The 15,399-nt window shown below is 40.0% G+C and overlaps 1 protein-coding gene across 13 annotated transcripts in view; it reads left to right on the forward strand.

Moving 5' to 3' along the window:
* The window catches only part of LOC147268447 (rap1 GTPase-activating protein 1-like), a 101,383-nt gene that overhangs the window by 61,164 nt on the left and 24,820 nt on the right, over positions 1-15,399 (forward strand). For 11 of the 13 annotated variants that reach the window (XM_086200020.1, XM_086200010.1, XM_086200011.1 and 8 more), the window contains one exon: positions 6,408-6,501. Coding sequence is in view for 10 of the 13 variants with exons in the window: in XM_086200010.1 (XP_086056136.1) it covers positions 6,408-6,501 (94 nt within the window). In the remaining 3 variants the exon portion in view is untranslated. Of the gene's footprint in view, positions 1-6,407; positions 6,502-6,538; positions 13,369-15,399 lie in introns of those variants that run through there. The other 2 variants (XM_086200017.1, XM_086200016.1) reach the window with 2 other exon arrangements.

Consider the following 15,399-nt stretch of genomic DNA (forward strand, 5'->3'; position numbering starts at 1 on the left):
GGAACAAATTGTACATGAACATATCCTGAAAGGAGCCCATTAATCTTTAGTCTAATGAATACTAGACTTATATTTATATAGAGAGGTAGTGTTAAGTATTAAGTGGGATCTTCTGAAATTGATCATAATTTGGATGATTCTATTCTGACGTTTTTACAGTTACCACAGATGTAGTCACAGGAAGAACCCTTTGGGGAGTGGGTCTCTTTCCCCAGAGTTTTCCATGTTTCATCTAGGCCAGAACAGACAAACAAGCACCTTCATATTTTAGTGTGCACCTTCTCCTGTCCTTATTTCTTTTGTCATTCTTGTTTAAAAATGTACTAGTAGCCTATTTATGCTGCATCCTCTCTAAACAAGCTGAAGAAGTAGACATTGTTGTGCTTGTTTTCACCCAGAACCCGGGCGCCATCCAAATGACTGATCCCTCCTTGTTTACAGTGTAAAACTGTACAACTTTGAACATTTAGTTGTGGTTGTTTGTGGTCAGAATAGTAACAACTTCGTCTTTTGATATCTGAATACTTACAGTAGGTCTTCCTAATCTTGTTTCTCTGTTGCTGGACAATGTAAGGTCCATAGTGGCAGTCACTTAAGAAAAACGTAATAGGACCCAAGAGGTAAAACCCTTGACAGATTTCTCTCCTATTTACTGGTACTCAAAGTGCTCAATCGTCTAGACTCAGACTGGATGCAAACAGTACTGCTGCGTCCGATAAATGATACAGAGATTTTCGGGACCATTATTCATCGTCATATGTCCCCACTTGCATCTTCCTGGGTCAAACTAGGCTTGCCTAGACTTGTTACATACAAATACATTTGACAGTGGATGTAATCCCCCAGCTTCTGTTATTGCAGCTGATCGGGGAGGATGGCTACTGTAGGCAGCTGCTGCTGAGTGACGGACGCCCCTGCAGGTCTCCAATTGAACCACGAGATGTCACTAGGTCACACTTTTCCTTAAAAGGAAATGGATTTTTATTGGACAGCAGATGGTTTTGTTGATCACCATGTTAAATAAAGGTTCACCTGCTTATCTAAGTGACCTTGACCTGTTTTCCCCTCTGCACAACAACAGTACTCCATGGATCCATCCTACCCACGTTTATGTTGTCACTTCAGTGTTGCCCTGCTGATTTGCAGGTGCAGCACAGCCTCAGCCATGATTGGACTACAGAGAGCTGCAATTTGAATCAGAGCTCATGACCCAGCAGTCTATAAAAGAAGATGACGGCAGCACACTGCAGATTTGCCAGATTTAGTTTTAATTTCTGAATATTCTGCTGACAGAGATGAACATATATACATATCTAAATATATTCCTGTCCTGACAATCATTCTGTGCCACCAGCAGAGGGCTTGACTGTGAATACCAGATTCTTGTCTACTCTGTTGACAGGGCAGATGGCAAATTTAATATCTTTCCCTGTTGAATTGTATGTTCCAAGATGCATAATTTTTTTTTTTTTTACCGAAGGTAACAAACAGTGTTGAAAGTGAGCACCTCTGGTGCCTGTAATAAATAAAATGAGAGAGGTAGTGTTCTATGTTTCACACTTCAAATCAATAGAAGGAAGTATATTACATGAAAGTTTGCATGAACTGAGCTGAGTTATGGCTGTGCAGAATCTCTACCTGTTAAGTCCCAGCATGCACCTATGCTCACCAGGCTTGTTGAACCACCTTTCCTCTCACCAAGGACTTCTTCTTTCTGGCTTCTCTCGTGTTGCAGACGTATGTGTTGTACAGTTTGCGCTACTTTTTCTTCACTGATGTTAACAGAAGGTAAATTACTGACCTCATACAAGACCATTTTAGTCAAAGCCTTCTGAGCTAATCCAACCTGTTTGGGACTAGCACAGGTCTACGTGTGAGTGTGAATGAATGGAGGAGCTATCATTTAGCTACATGGGGTACAATCCTTAATTGTCTTGTCTTTTCCACATTCTTTGTTAAGCCAGCCAGTAACTACCATCTCTGTTTCCACTCCTCCTCTGCAATCCCTTCCCTCTAACATGTCACATCTGGATAGTCATTCCTTTGTTTATTTGAGAGAGCTTCTTGCTGGGACAATGGCTCTGGCTGGTCAAACAACTGTCAAAAAAAAAGCTTTGATGGATTAAAAAAAAAAAATCCCTATCAAAAATCACACCTGCTCTAAAAACTTGGGTGATGAAGTAAAGGTTTTTTTTAAATGTGATTGAAGCAACAAGATATATTATTGATTTTAAATTGTGCAGTTAATATGCAGAGGCCTTTATCATCAGCTCTCACTCCAGATCGATCGGACACTTAGAAATGGCCCCTTGATGATCAGGGAGGGTTTTATCCAGAGTAGCTTACCTATGATTTCTCCAGAAAATGTAAATTTATTCTGTTTAGTGTTTACTGTTTTTCAACTGGAACATCTTTCAGCGTTTGTGGGGATAGGTGACGTTGCTAGGTAACACACACATTTATACAACAGCAGCTGTAAGAAAAAATCAACTTCAATAATGGGAGGAAAAGAGGAACGTTTGCTGTCAGCCTGAACGAAAGAGCAAGAAGTGATGGAAACTGCAAAATGAATGTACACTCAGGAACAAATAAACTACAAATGGACACTCAGCTCACTGAGATTTATCATCAGGCCTCCTTTATTAACGATGACCTGAGAAAAACGGGACACAGTGTAATGTATCTCTTCTCTTTTATCCCTCGGTTCTTTCTTGGCTCTCAGAACATAAATTAATCGCCACAAGATGGGAAATATTTAATCAGCTGTGACTGAAGACACTTGTAGCAGCCTGTCATTGTTGAAACCGACTCATACTTCTGGGAAGGTGGCTTCGATGTGCCAGTCACTCCGTTAATCTGACACAGTGACCCCTCTGCCTGGCAGCTGCTGCACAGACTCAACCTCTGCCAATTACCACGGCCAAAACTCATTAGGATATGGGGGATTTAATCAAGAAATCATTTGTATGATTCCAATTTGCCATGTGGAAGGAAAGAGAGAAAAAAATTACATATATCATGGTAATCTCCATAGGATTTTATTAGCACATTATGTCTTTGTTTCTGCAGATATGTCAGCTGGTATTTAGCAGTTTCATGTTCACTTTATAGTGATTACATTAGGATTTATAGGCAGGGCTTTGCAGCAAAATCCATCAGCAATATATGACATTTTTATCAGGATAATGTATTGATATCCCTCTGTTCAGGAACAGTGTACAGCTGTGCGGCTTTGCAAATATTGTTCGATTAAGTTGGAATACAAATTTTAAATGAAACAGTCTTGGCTTAGTTCGTCAGTTGAGTTATCAATTAAGTGTGCATAATATTGGACTACTCGTGTGCTCACGTATCGTATCACTATCGCTCTATATGTGTGTGTGTGTGTGTATATATATATATTCGGAACATTAAAAAAAAAATTTTTTGTTCCAAATTTTACGATTCACTGGAGATTTTGACAGTGTGGGAAAGTGTAAGAGATAGAATGGGCAGATGGGGTAGAACAGAAGGGGAAAGGGAACATCTTCCTTGTTAAATCTTCTCCAAAGCGTTGTGAATACTGATAAATCATCTCAAGGGCAAAATCTTCACTAAGATGTTGGAGGCTTCTTCACCTCATAGATAAAAGCCCATATGTTAACAGAGACAGGTGATAAGATATTACCTTGTGTTAGTTTGGAGATTCGATGTTAGCCGGGCTCTACAAACGTTTTTGTCTCCTTCTGGACAAACTGAGATGACAACACATGACACGCTGCCAACGCTGGTTTTACAAGAGTGTTGTTTGAGTAATAGAGTGTACTGGACCCGACCTAACCCACATCTTATCAGTCCGCTCTCTGTCTGACTCTTTTATCTCTGTTGTTTTTTTTTGTTTTTTTTTTATAAACAAGAAGGTCTCTGTGTAAACACATGACATTGTGTGCACGCCTCCTTTTTTTTTATAAAGAGGGACACACATTTGTTTTCTCAGGTCACTTTTGGGGTATCCGAGCAGACTCAAAGTCAAAGAGATGTGAAAATGTGGCGTATTCCTAGGGCTGTTTTACACGTGCAAAGCATATGTAGTGAATCCAGTGCAGAACTTCTCATTTGAAGCTAAACAGACATGGGGGCATTTTCTTTCACTTCATTGTTGAGGTAGTCATCCTTTTTTATCAAATAAAAGAGGCTGCTGGGGCATAACAATGAGATTTTAGCTCGTCTTCTCCCAGCTCCAGAGAGCATTTTAGAAAGCGAAGAATTTCATCGGTCTAGTGTGTAGTTTCGACTTTCTGCGACATCAAAGCGATGCACTTAAATTCTGTCTTAATGTCCTGACAAAGCGTAATTGAACACAGAAAAGTATCTGACATAATGCTGTTTTCATCAACCTGTCCCACAGCTCCCTCTTTGATGGAGGTGGCATGTCCCTTTGTCCTCCCCAGCATTTATATCCTGATTTGTCTACTACACCAGTGCGCCTCAGTCTGTCTTAATCAAATTTTGAATTACTGAATCTTCTTATTTGATTTTCAGCCTTTTATTCTGTATCCTGATGTGATATGTCACAAATGTGGTGGTATTTGATAACCTGCGCTGGCTGTGATAATCAGAATATGCCAGCCTCAGTTCTCTCCCCAACTTTGCATTTAGTCCTTTAACTGATGTAGTCCTGCTGTCTACCTTGTACATCAATGCACTGACGGTATAAACACTCACACACCACGCACACACACACACACACACACACACACACACACACACACACACACACACACACACACACTCTGCCAGGCAGCTCTTATCTTCCTGTCTATTAAGTCTCCCTAAATCAAGATTGATTTGTTCTTTTGAGCTTTGCCTTTCATTATGGATTTTGGAGTTGCTGGTTTGGGGGGGGCATGTGAAATACACCAGCTTCACAACCTGAATGAAGACACATTCATCGACAGGAATTGGTTTTTATGGGGTAGACTAAAAACGTCACATAATTGTTTTTTGTTAATATCAACTGTGTGTCTCAGAATATGAATCAATCTTTAATATGTTCTTTCTATATTTCTGCTTCTCACTTCCGTCAAGGCATACGTATAATCATCCTTGGTGCTCGGATTTTAATGCGTAGTTTTTGGCTTGAAGAAGCTTTTGACATATTTTCATGTCATTCGGGTTGAATTCAATAAGATCTCTCACATAGTTGATACTCCAGAGTGTCTGAGAAACTGAGCAAAATCTGACGACTTCTTTCAGTTTTTTCTTTGAATTTAGCCCAGATCAGAGGTAACGAGGAACAGTGTTCCTGTTAGGTTGCAAACAGATTTCCTAACCTCAACTCCAGGTTTGAGGTCATGAAAGCGTATCTGTATTCACTCAGACTTACCCAATTATAAGGAGGTGTTGTCAACAACCAGAGCTGCATATTTGGCTTGTCAATATGCAGTACTTAATCATAATTAACTGTTAATTTATGCCTCTGTGGCCCTTATTGTAAAGTGGGCAACATGTATCCAACATCAAGGTAATGACAAACACTCTACTTGTGTGACATAATCAACATTGCATCCAGGATGCCCTACAACCCAGAATCCACAAAACTCGCATGTCAGAAGCTTTTAAAATGTTATTACTTTTTTGCATTTTCTGTCTAGTTACTAAGACCGACACCAACAACGTGATTCCTGACACCAACCAAAAGGATAACCAACCGCCTGATATTAAAACGCACCTTTGTATCTTCATCTATTACAAAGTGTGTGCTAAAATAGAATGAAAGTAATATTATACAGTGCACCCGTCCCCACCAAATCTCTGTCCACTCACACCGAGAAATCCGGCTGTATTGTTCTGTTTCATTTTCTCTGAAGCAGTGCTTTGAATCGCCTCTGCTGCAGGTTTGTGGACAGGATGCATGCACAGACAGGCTGCCAGTTCTAGCAACTGACTGTTGTCTGAGTCAAAGTGTGAAGTAATATGCTGTGACCAGGATCCTGGTCCGGCTGGTAATTCACGCAGAGGAGAGAAGCGCAGAGAGAGAGAAATAGACAAAGAGAGAGGCAAGGGCAACCAGTCAAGAGATGAAAATTGAGGGTCTTTTCACATCCCCTTCGATACCTCCTCCTGCTAAACACTTGCCTCCAACCAAGCTGGTATAAGGGCAAAAACTGCATGTGAGCTATGAAAAAAAGGACAAAAAGTTGTTGTTAGAACAAAGAAATGCCCAAAGGAAAGTGGCTCAATAAATGCACGGATCTCACTGTGTTAAGACTGGAATGATCCTCTCTTACTGGAGGAGTCAATTGTGCCATGTACATTTTCCTTTGCTCTCATCGATTAAATGAGAAACTCAGCTCAAGGCTCACCATAATCTCCCTGTCCCTTCCCTCCCTCCACCCTTCCACCCCTCTATCCTCTCTGACTCACAGGAAACAAGATGGAAGGATTCCTCGTATCTCTGATGAAGTAGAGCGCTCACTAGAACACCCCAATCCGCTGTTTCCTCTTCCTTCACTTTCAAAGGTAACGCAAACTTCAACCTGCTGCTGCTCTTCCTTTTCAGGTTTTTCACCGGCACTGATTCTGTAATTAGATACCGAGTCAAAAATATGATCTGACTGTCACAAATACACGCACAGTCAGAGTTTCACTTACACTTGATGATTTTTTTTGCCCCTAATTATGTCAAGACTCTGCTAGAAAAACCTTGATGTAATAATACCACCTGTGCTGCAGTTCTTTTACATCATGAGGTTCCAAGGCTCCGATGGTTGCTCACTGGTTCCCAGGGAATAGAGCCATCAGCTAGCCATGTGATTACTTCTGCCAGTCAGCATGTCTTTGGTAACACATTTATCAAGGATATTACATTTGTAAATGACGGATGATGCAGACAAAATAAGAATATCACCATAGATGTCAATATTCTGTTTTTATAAAAGCATGAAGATGACAAAAAATGCTCTTTCTCTTCATTTTGTGGAAGTTGGTAATAATCCATAAGCACAAATTACTTGATCCTACTAACATGAGGAAGAATGGTCTTAATAGGTTCCATTTGTATTTGTGTTGTACATAAATATTGGGTAGTTGTCGAAGTAGTAATAACTGTAGTAATGTCTATTTTAACCAATTTGTTTTTCGTATATTTATATTGGAGTTGTTATCACATTCGGGGATAGCCATGTGTATGGTTTTATTTGGTGTGTCTATTTATTGTCTTTTTCATTTATTTCCAGTGTCTGTATAGCTCAGTCATTGTTTGTGATGCTGGGAACTCTGGTGCACGGTCAAATTAGGTTTAGTATTTTGCAATCATAGTCCCATTAACTACAAGTGTGTAAATAGAACATAAAATCCCCCCAAAAAAACCATTTTCCCAAAAAGTTTTTGGTCTTTATAATTGATATTAAGAAAAAAAATCCCCCAAAACTTTTGATGGCCCTAACTCACATCAGCATCTGGTTATTTTGCAGAGCAGATATAAGATTTGCACTGAAGTGGCGCGATGAGTCATCCCTGACCATGTCTCTCTGGAGCAGTAATACTCCTCATTGGTTTCCTCCCTCATTTTTTAGTGGTTATGTGCAGGTGAAAGGTGCCTCTTACCCCCAGTAACTCTAGTTGGCAGGTTGTAGTCGGTGCCTGCCAGGGAAGTCTGTGCCCTCTGTCACAGGCGTCTGAGACAAAGATAGATCTGCAGCAGTTGTTCCCTCGTAATACATACCATAGGAGGCATATTAGTTCTATTTATGGCTGATGGAAAGTCAATTTGTAAGGGATTAATAACAACTATATATGGAGTTATAGTGGACAGACATGCAGGGGAAAAACATGTTTCATTATGGATGTCAAATTATAGACAGAATGTCTTTGTTTTGTCACAGGTTATGTGGAGACTAATTTTATTTATTGCAAGTTATTTTTATGATGTACACGCCATTGAAATTGAGCGTGTGTCTGTACATCTAGCTGTAATTTCAAAAAGATTACTTGTTGTAAACAGGTTATTAAAGCCAAACACGAGAGGCCTGCTCTATCTATTGGTAGGGTTATTGCCATAGAAAGTGTCAATGCCCCCTTAATGAAGCTCTCTGAACTGAAAGTACTATATGCACTCATGACCAGTGCACAATGTGACGCTTCAATCTAAAAGATTGAAATCGATTTTATAGATGTAAAATGTGGTGGTCTTAAAAGCACACTGTACAGAGCTATGACCACAAATGTTAGCCTGAAGGTTGCAGCTTTAATTCTAACAGACGTTCATGCTTCCCGGTCAATGCATACATCTGACTCATACTCAACTCACTTTCCTTGTGGTGCCTCCATGAGTTTGATATTTGTGATCTGTGGTTAAAATGTTCAACCAAACTTTCCCCACTCGCAGGTCAAAATCTCAGAATGTCTAATAATGTGATATCTGCTAAATTTATTTAGTGCCAGTATCAATGTTAGCATGCTAATGTATTAGATGGTAAATGTGGTATTATATTTGCAAAGCATAAGTCCACATTAACACCGCAATGTTTTCCAAGCCCTTAACCAGATGGTTCTGTAAGCAGATAGTTATCTTACCTTGTACATCATAAGATAACATTTTTTCCAACAGTCAGTGTCATTTTAAGAACCTTGTGTCAGTGAATAACAATAAATTTAAAACGCAACATTAACCACCACCCACGTTGTTGAACCACCGATTTAATGTCACTTCTCCTCAGGGATTTTCTGTCACTATTGTTTCTGTGACACTGGTGCTTGATATTATCAGCTGGAGTTTCGATACAAAGTAACAACCTTATAAGAGGCTGTGGTCATTTTATGGATTCCTATATGAGACCCGGTTGAAATATTCATTCTTATCTTTTATGAAACTGCTCACCTTGGTTCAACAGTTAAGACAGCTGCTAAGCAGTAATAGGCTTCTGCATTCTTAAATTGTTAATGGCAGTGAGTGATAATCACGCTTGTAAATGTTAAACAGTTCAAACTGTAAGAAGTGTTTTGATCTGTTAAAGAATTGTAGTACCTTGCAAAGAGAGGACTGTAGAAGATCTGCCTCGCTGTAAAGCAAAGCCAGCAGCAGCTCTGTGCACCTGTAACTGGATGATAATCAACCAGCTTGTCTGAGGGCTTGATAGGTGGAGGGGCCCATCTGTGTGTACTCCATTTCTGTCCCCCAGGCCCTGTTGGCCACAGTGAGATCACGCTAGTCTCTGCTGACATGATGAATGGACCTCAATGGATTTTCTCTGGCTGATAGGTTTCTGCACCCATTGATTGACTCTCTTTGAAGTTGAGTTTTCCATTTAAGGTTTCAGCAATGAAGGGAAGGACCGTGAGTAGGTGTGGGGGATATTGCTTTAGATGCAAATCATTTGCGATTTGTCTGTGGAAATTCAAATGGAGCTGTAGTTGTGAGGAGTGAAGCTAATTGAGTGAGGCTAAGTACTGGAGCTGGAGCTTTACTCCTCAGCTTGCAGATGGAGGAGAAAGGTCTGGACTGTATGGTTCATGGATACTTATGGGCCTCATATGTATTCACTTGCATGCTGTGTTTTGACGTCAGCCATTGAATCAGTTGATAAGTCAGCCACTCACTGGTCCACTCTCATGCTCTCTCTGAAACACATGCTGTTAATGCTGCCACTCGGCTCCAAGAGAAAATGTGTAGCTCTCAACCCTTCAGGCTTTTAAACAGAGATAGGGCATTCACCGCAACAGCTCTATAATGTCTTTGAGGGCCAGAGACTAAACATGAGCAGCTTAAAAGAGTACCAATTCAAAGCTGCTCTCCAATAAAGTTGTTGGACTTGTGATAGGGAGTTAAAAGGAAATATCAAAAGCATTGCAGTAGAGCGATAGAAAGGGTCTTTTTATTCATTTACATAAATGTGATCACCCACAGAGCAATTTTTCTGCTGATAGTTTGATTGGCTAGTTTGATACGTGTGAGTAACATTGCCCTGAGCTGCTGTGCAAGCAGAGAAGGTTACACATATCTAGTTACATAATTTATTTCTCAATCCGTAACACAAGATTTTAAGCTGCAGCATATCTTGTCTTAAGTGACATCATGTAAGTGATCAAGTTTTGTGCAGCCCCCCCCATCTCAAAAGCTTCTTCCTTTTTTTTTATATATGCACAGTCGTACCCACAAGAAATGTGCTTTGTAGTGTAAAATATGCTCTTTGAAGTAAAGCAAAGGCACCAAGACAAATCAGTGATTCCTTTCACTGACTTGTTTGGGACTTCGGTAGATATCGTTCTATTATGTTACACGCATACTGAAGTCCCCAGGTACAAAAGCAGGTTGTCTTTCTTGAGCTTGAGCTGTTCAGCAGTGCAGCTTTGCAGATGTTTTGGTTCAAATCTGAGATCATGTAAATGTAGTCTACATATTGAGAATAAAATCTGTGAAGGGTATGCTAGATATATAACCAGATATATTTCCCCGAAGCACATTGGAGAATTGACACAAAAAAGATAGACGATAGAGATAGCATGTGGCATAGACTAAATAGGATTAGATGCCGTACATTGAATAACAGATAACAGGATTAGAAATATACACGCTAGCTTTGCTTAGCTCATCAAATCTATTATAAAAAGTAGTATCAACCACTGTAATCTACCACTTTTCAGCAGGCCTTATCCTTTAGCCAGTTGTGGGCCTAGCTTGGTCAATACTCCCATTTGTACTGTCTTAGCATAGCACACCAAACTGCAAAACAGCGCTAGCCTAGCCTAGCTTAGCCATATAACATTGTGGTATGGCCTCAGCAATTTAGCAAGGCCACTTTGCATTTTAACCACAAGAAAACACATTGCTTTAGCATTTGCACAGAGACAGAAATAACCTGCTTATTGACAGTAGTCAGTTGAGCTGTATTTCCAGACATTTGTATAGTTGGCAGAAGTATGAGGAAATTTGAATTTAGGAGTTGATGACAGTAAAGTGACCTCATTTCTTGTCAAACTGACGGCGGATGAAAAAACTGACAACAAGCCACATGCATATGCCCTTCTACCTCTGGATGCATGGTAGAAAACACTCACCTACACTCACAAGACAGAACACTTAATATTGTTACTGTTTGCCATGTGATAATTAAATGTCTCTTGGCTTTGTAAACCCACATTATGAAATGTAACCTCGTTATGAGACCATGTTGAAATGACAGAATCCTTTTAGAACAGGATCATTTACTCCTGCCTCCCTGCTGAATGTTACTTCTGTCCATATAAAATCCATATTTGTGTGTGCTTTATATTTGAACCATGCACCCTTTCCTCCTTGTGTGAATTTTCCATTGATTTATCCTGAGGGAAATCAATACCGATAGTTTGCTAAGCCTGTTTTGTCTTCTATTGAAATAAGACAAATGTCTACCATAAATGGCTGAAATTTGTTCCATTGAAAGTAGTCAGCAGTGTTTTTTTTTTTTTTTAAGTAGGTCAGTGTTTGTTCATATCTGATGTTGGAAGTGTGTCTGATGGAGGGAGCTGCACAGAAAAAGGCTCTGCTTTCACAGAATAGCTCCCCTTTCATCCCTCAGTGCTTCCCTCCTCTTTTTATCTCACCTTAGCTACTCTGTCTTCCGCTATCTCTTGTGCTCTCCTGTCATACGCATGCTTAACTATGCACAGATGATTTCCGAGGTGCTAAGGTTGGCTAAATCCTCCATCAGGCTGTGGCACCTACGCAAGCAGGCAGGGAACTTGGTTACCTGCCTGTCTCACGTATTTCCCCTGGTGAAGTGAACATTTGGAGTGCTCATGTTGTTTTTTTCCCTTAAAAACAACTGCATGATGCAGTAATTTTAGTATGATGCTTAATGCCCATGTATTTTCAAGAGTCAAACCTGTTACCTTCTCTCATCTGTTTCTACTTGCTATTTGATCTTATAGGCACTAAATTTAAAAATACCTGGGCTGAGAACATGTCTCAGTACTTGTTCAGAAATCAAAGCACATGACAAACGCCTCATAATCAGCACCTTGAATCTTAAGAGCACTACAAGTGCAATTAACCTACTTCACAGCGTGTGCTGTAAAAATACATTGTAAAATCTATGGTAATTTCTGTGTTTGACCTCAATTACATTTGTCACAAGTGCTTGAAGTGGGGGAAAAAATGTGGTGGTTGTCCCGTTATTCACATGTAAGTGTGTGTACTGCTCAGTATCAACAAATCAAAGTGTGATACTGACATTTCCTCTGTGACAGTTCACAATGTACATACATACTCAAAGGAACAACCATTTGCTAAAGTATTAATTTCAGAAATATACAGTATCTTAAGAAATATATCATTACATAGATATATTCAATATGTATGTGCTTGCACATTTTTATTCATATCATGTATTTTTTTGTGCAACTGCCTCTTTTTCAGTATGATTGCAAGCTAAGTAACTTAGCCTTAATGCCAAATAACATTCATGCTAACCATGTGAGGGCAGCAATGACATAACACACTTCGCCCAGAATCAGAACCATTCAAACCATTAGCAGCAAGCTAGCATTAGAACCAATTTTAGCACTGAGGAGCTGGGTGATGTTCCGTGGGCCATCACAGTTAAGTTTTTATTTGACACCCTAGGTTTAAAAAGATAACATCAAATAATTGTAGCAGGTCTATAACAATAATAATCATGTAAGAAACTAACTGTTAATGATTTATTACAAGCTGGCTGTCATGATTGGAGCCCCTGGTAGCGTGGTTTGGAATGCTAGAAAAAGTCACTGCACAGGAAAGACTAAAGAAGTGCCTTTACCAAGTAGTGGTCCCAATGAGCTGTTGTGATAAAAGCGATACCTCTACTTGTTTCATTTTGTCTCTCTATGGAGCAGAAGTGTGTTTCTAAGACTGCAGATATACTGAATAAGGAAAAGAGGAAGACATTGGTGTGTGATGTAACAAAATGAGAACTGTGCAGTTTGTGTCTGCATGCAACAGTGACTGCTTGTGAGTTTGCATTAAAAAGAGAAGATAATAATTCTCAGGGAGGGAAGAAATGTTGTTCCTCCCTTCATTCTGCTTGCTACAGAAGAAATGTGTGTCTCAGAGAGGTGGGGTAACTTGAAAAGAGGAAGGAAGGGATATTATGTTCTCACATTACAACACATGCTTTTTGCCTCACATTCAGATGTATGGATTGTGATAGAGCTGGTTTACTGCCCGCGCGACAGTGGATGTGAAGTGTCATTGTTAGTCTGTCTCCTTGTGGCTCACGGTGACATCAATACCCTCGTTCTTGTCAGCTTGCCTGCGTCTGCACTTGTGGAATGATGACTGAACTCAGGATAGCAGGGAATACCTTATTGTACGGACTGCTCAACAGTCCCCCCCGAAAGCCTTTGCTCAAGAGACGATGCCTCAGTGATGTGAGTACTTTTATCTTGCCAGAAGTGACAGACCCTTGATTGCTTGTTTAGTTCCCAAGGTAATGATAAACTACTGTTGGTATTACATTAGATTTTCCTAACCGTAAAGATAGATATAGGTTCCGCTGCTCCTAGGTCTGTTTGTAGCCTAAGACACGGTAATTGCATAGTTATGGTTCAAGTTCAGCTGCACTGAAGCAGCACCTCCTCAATCCTGAAGTGCATCGGTTCCTTTCTTTCTCCAGGGAGATTCATCGCCTGATGTGGTTTCTGTGTGGTTCACTGATAATCTAGCCAGCATAGAACAGTGTTTGTTTTGCAGTCAGGAGTGCAGTATCTCCTGGAATATCATATGGCACTGTTTATTTTCACAGGCAACAATAGACTGGGGCTGCACCTTTGGCGTTACTAGGTCAGGGTCAGGTGTAAGTGTGCTTTTATAAGGTGTAATATGTATATGAGTATGTTTTAGTACATGCACTTACAAGCTTTCCTGTGGCTTTGTGTGTGTATGTATGTGTGTGTATGTGTGTATGTGTGTGTGTGTGTGTTTTGCAAGCCCTGCAGTGGCCCTTAGTAAATTTAAGCTGTCATGTGGAAACATCAGCTTGGCATTTCAGTCCACTTGTGTTACATGGTGAACAGAGGGCTCACCCCACAACAAGCACCGCCATCAGGGCAGCTGTGATCATCTCCTCCTTCACCTCAGGTTGGAGCTGTTTGAAACTCATAACATGAGCTCTGCAGATGAGGATAACATGCCTGCAGGCATTTTCTCATATTTAAACATTTACCCCTGCTAATTGTACAAAACACTGAATTAGTTTCTCTGGCAGCGCTCAGTCATGGCTCAATTACAATTGCAGAAGCTGGATTAATGCCTCCATGTTTAATTAGCACCACCTGGACACATGTTGATAAAATATCAACATAATATGAAGCTGATATGAAAACCAGTTGCCAGATCTTCCATGTCTTTTTTTCTGCTTCATACGGGCTGAACTAGGCTGCAGCGATTGATCATTTTAGCATAGGGTATCCACAAGTTTAGAAAAAATATACTTTTTTCTCAAAGGAAAAAGGGAAAGGTATGAAATGGCAACTAATAAAGCAGGCTAGAAGGCTGCCACAGATGTGTCATATACTTGTATCATGCAAAAACAGATAAGTTCCACATGACTGGTGCTAATTCTAGTACCAATTAAATACTGTGTATTACAGCCATATTTCACCTAGAATGGTGTTTTGGGCCTTTCACCTTCTCATAAATGTGTGTTAAGAGCTCACAAAAACGTTTTTGTTTTTTTGTTTGGCGTCACTTCTTTGTTACCCTTGAATGGAGAAAGAGCCAGCAACATACATTTAGCATGAGGCTAATGGCAACTGATGACGAAACAGCAACTACAGAAACAAAACGGCAAGTACGTGTCAGTTTTCCTTCTGGTTTGGTGAAGTTGTCATTCATTTGTGGCGCCGAGCACAACCAGCTGCTACATTCAGTTGAACTGCCTGATTTGTGCTACTTCACATTAGCACCAAACTGTAAATGTTATACAGTATGGATTGTTTTTAGCTCAGGTCATAGTGTTTGTGTATTACTTAGCATCCAGCTGGATGAAGAAGACATAGATTGTATCAGACGATGTGCTTGAGAGTTGGTAAGCTGACATTTTTAAACAGTTTTGCTGTTAGCTTTAAGCTAAATATATGTGGCTGACTTTTTCTCTTTTTGAGCTTGACACCTATTTATGGGTACCCGAAGGGCCCCCCCTCCAAAAAAACAAACTTTTTAGATGAAATATCACTTTAGCGCACAGCATTTTCAAGCTTTCATGTCATAAACTTTAAATGCCAACATGGCATTATCCTGTCATTTCCTCTGGTCCATCTTCATAATTTATATTCATGTCACCTATCCACTGCATAGCAATGTGTTATAATTGGCCATTTTTACAGCAGCCATTTTACATTTCATTGCATCGTAAACACAGGTGTTACTCATAACCTTTAAGATGCCTCTTTGGGGAGACA

The sequence above is a fragment of the Aulostomus chinensis genome, chromosome 3, assembly GCF_037954235.1.
Source record: "Aulostomus chinensis isolate RoL2024-O1b breed Wild chromosome 3, RoL_Achi_v1.0, whole genome shotgun sequence".
In the NCBI taxonomy this organism is placed as follows: Eukaryota; Metazoa; Chordata; class Actinopteri; order Syngnathiformes; family Aulostomidae; genus Aulostomus; species Aulostomus chinensis.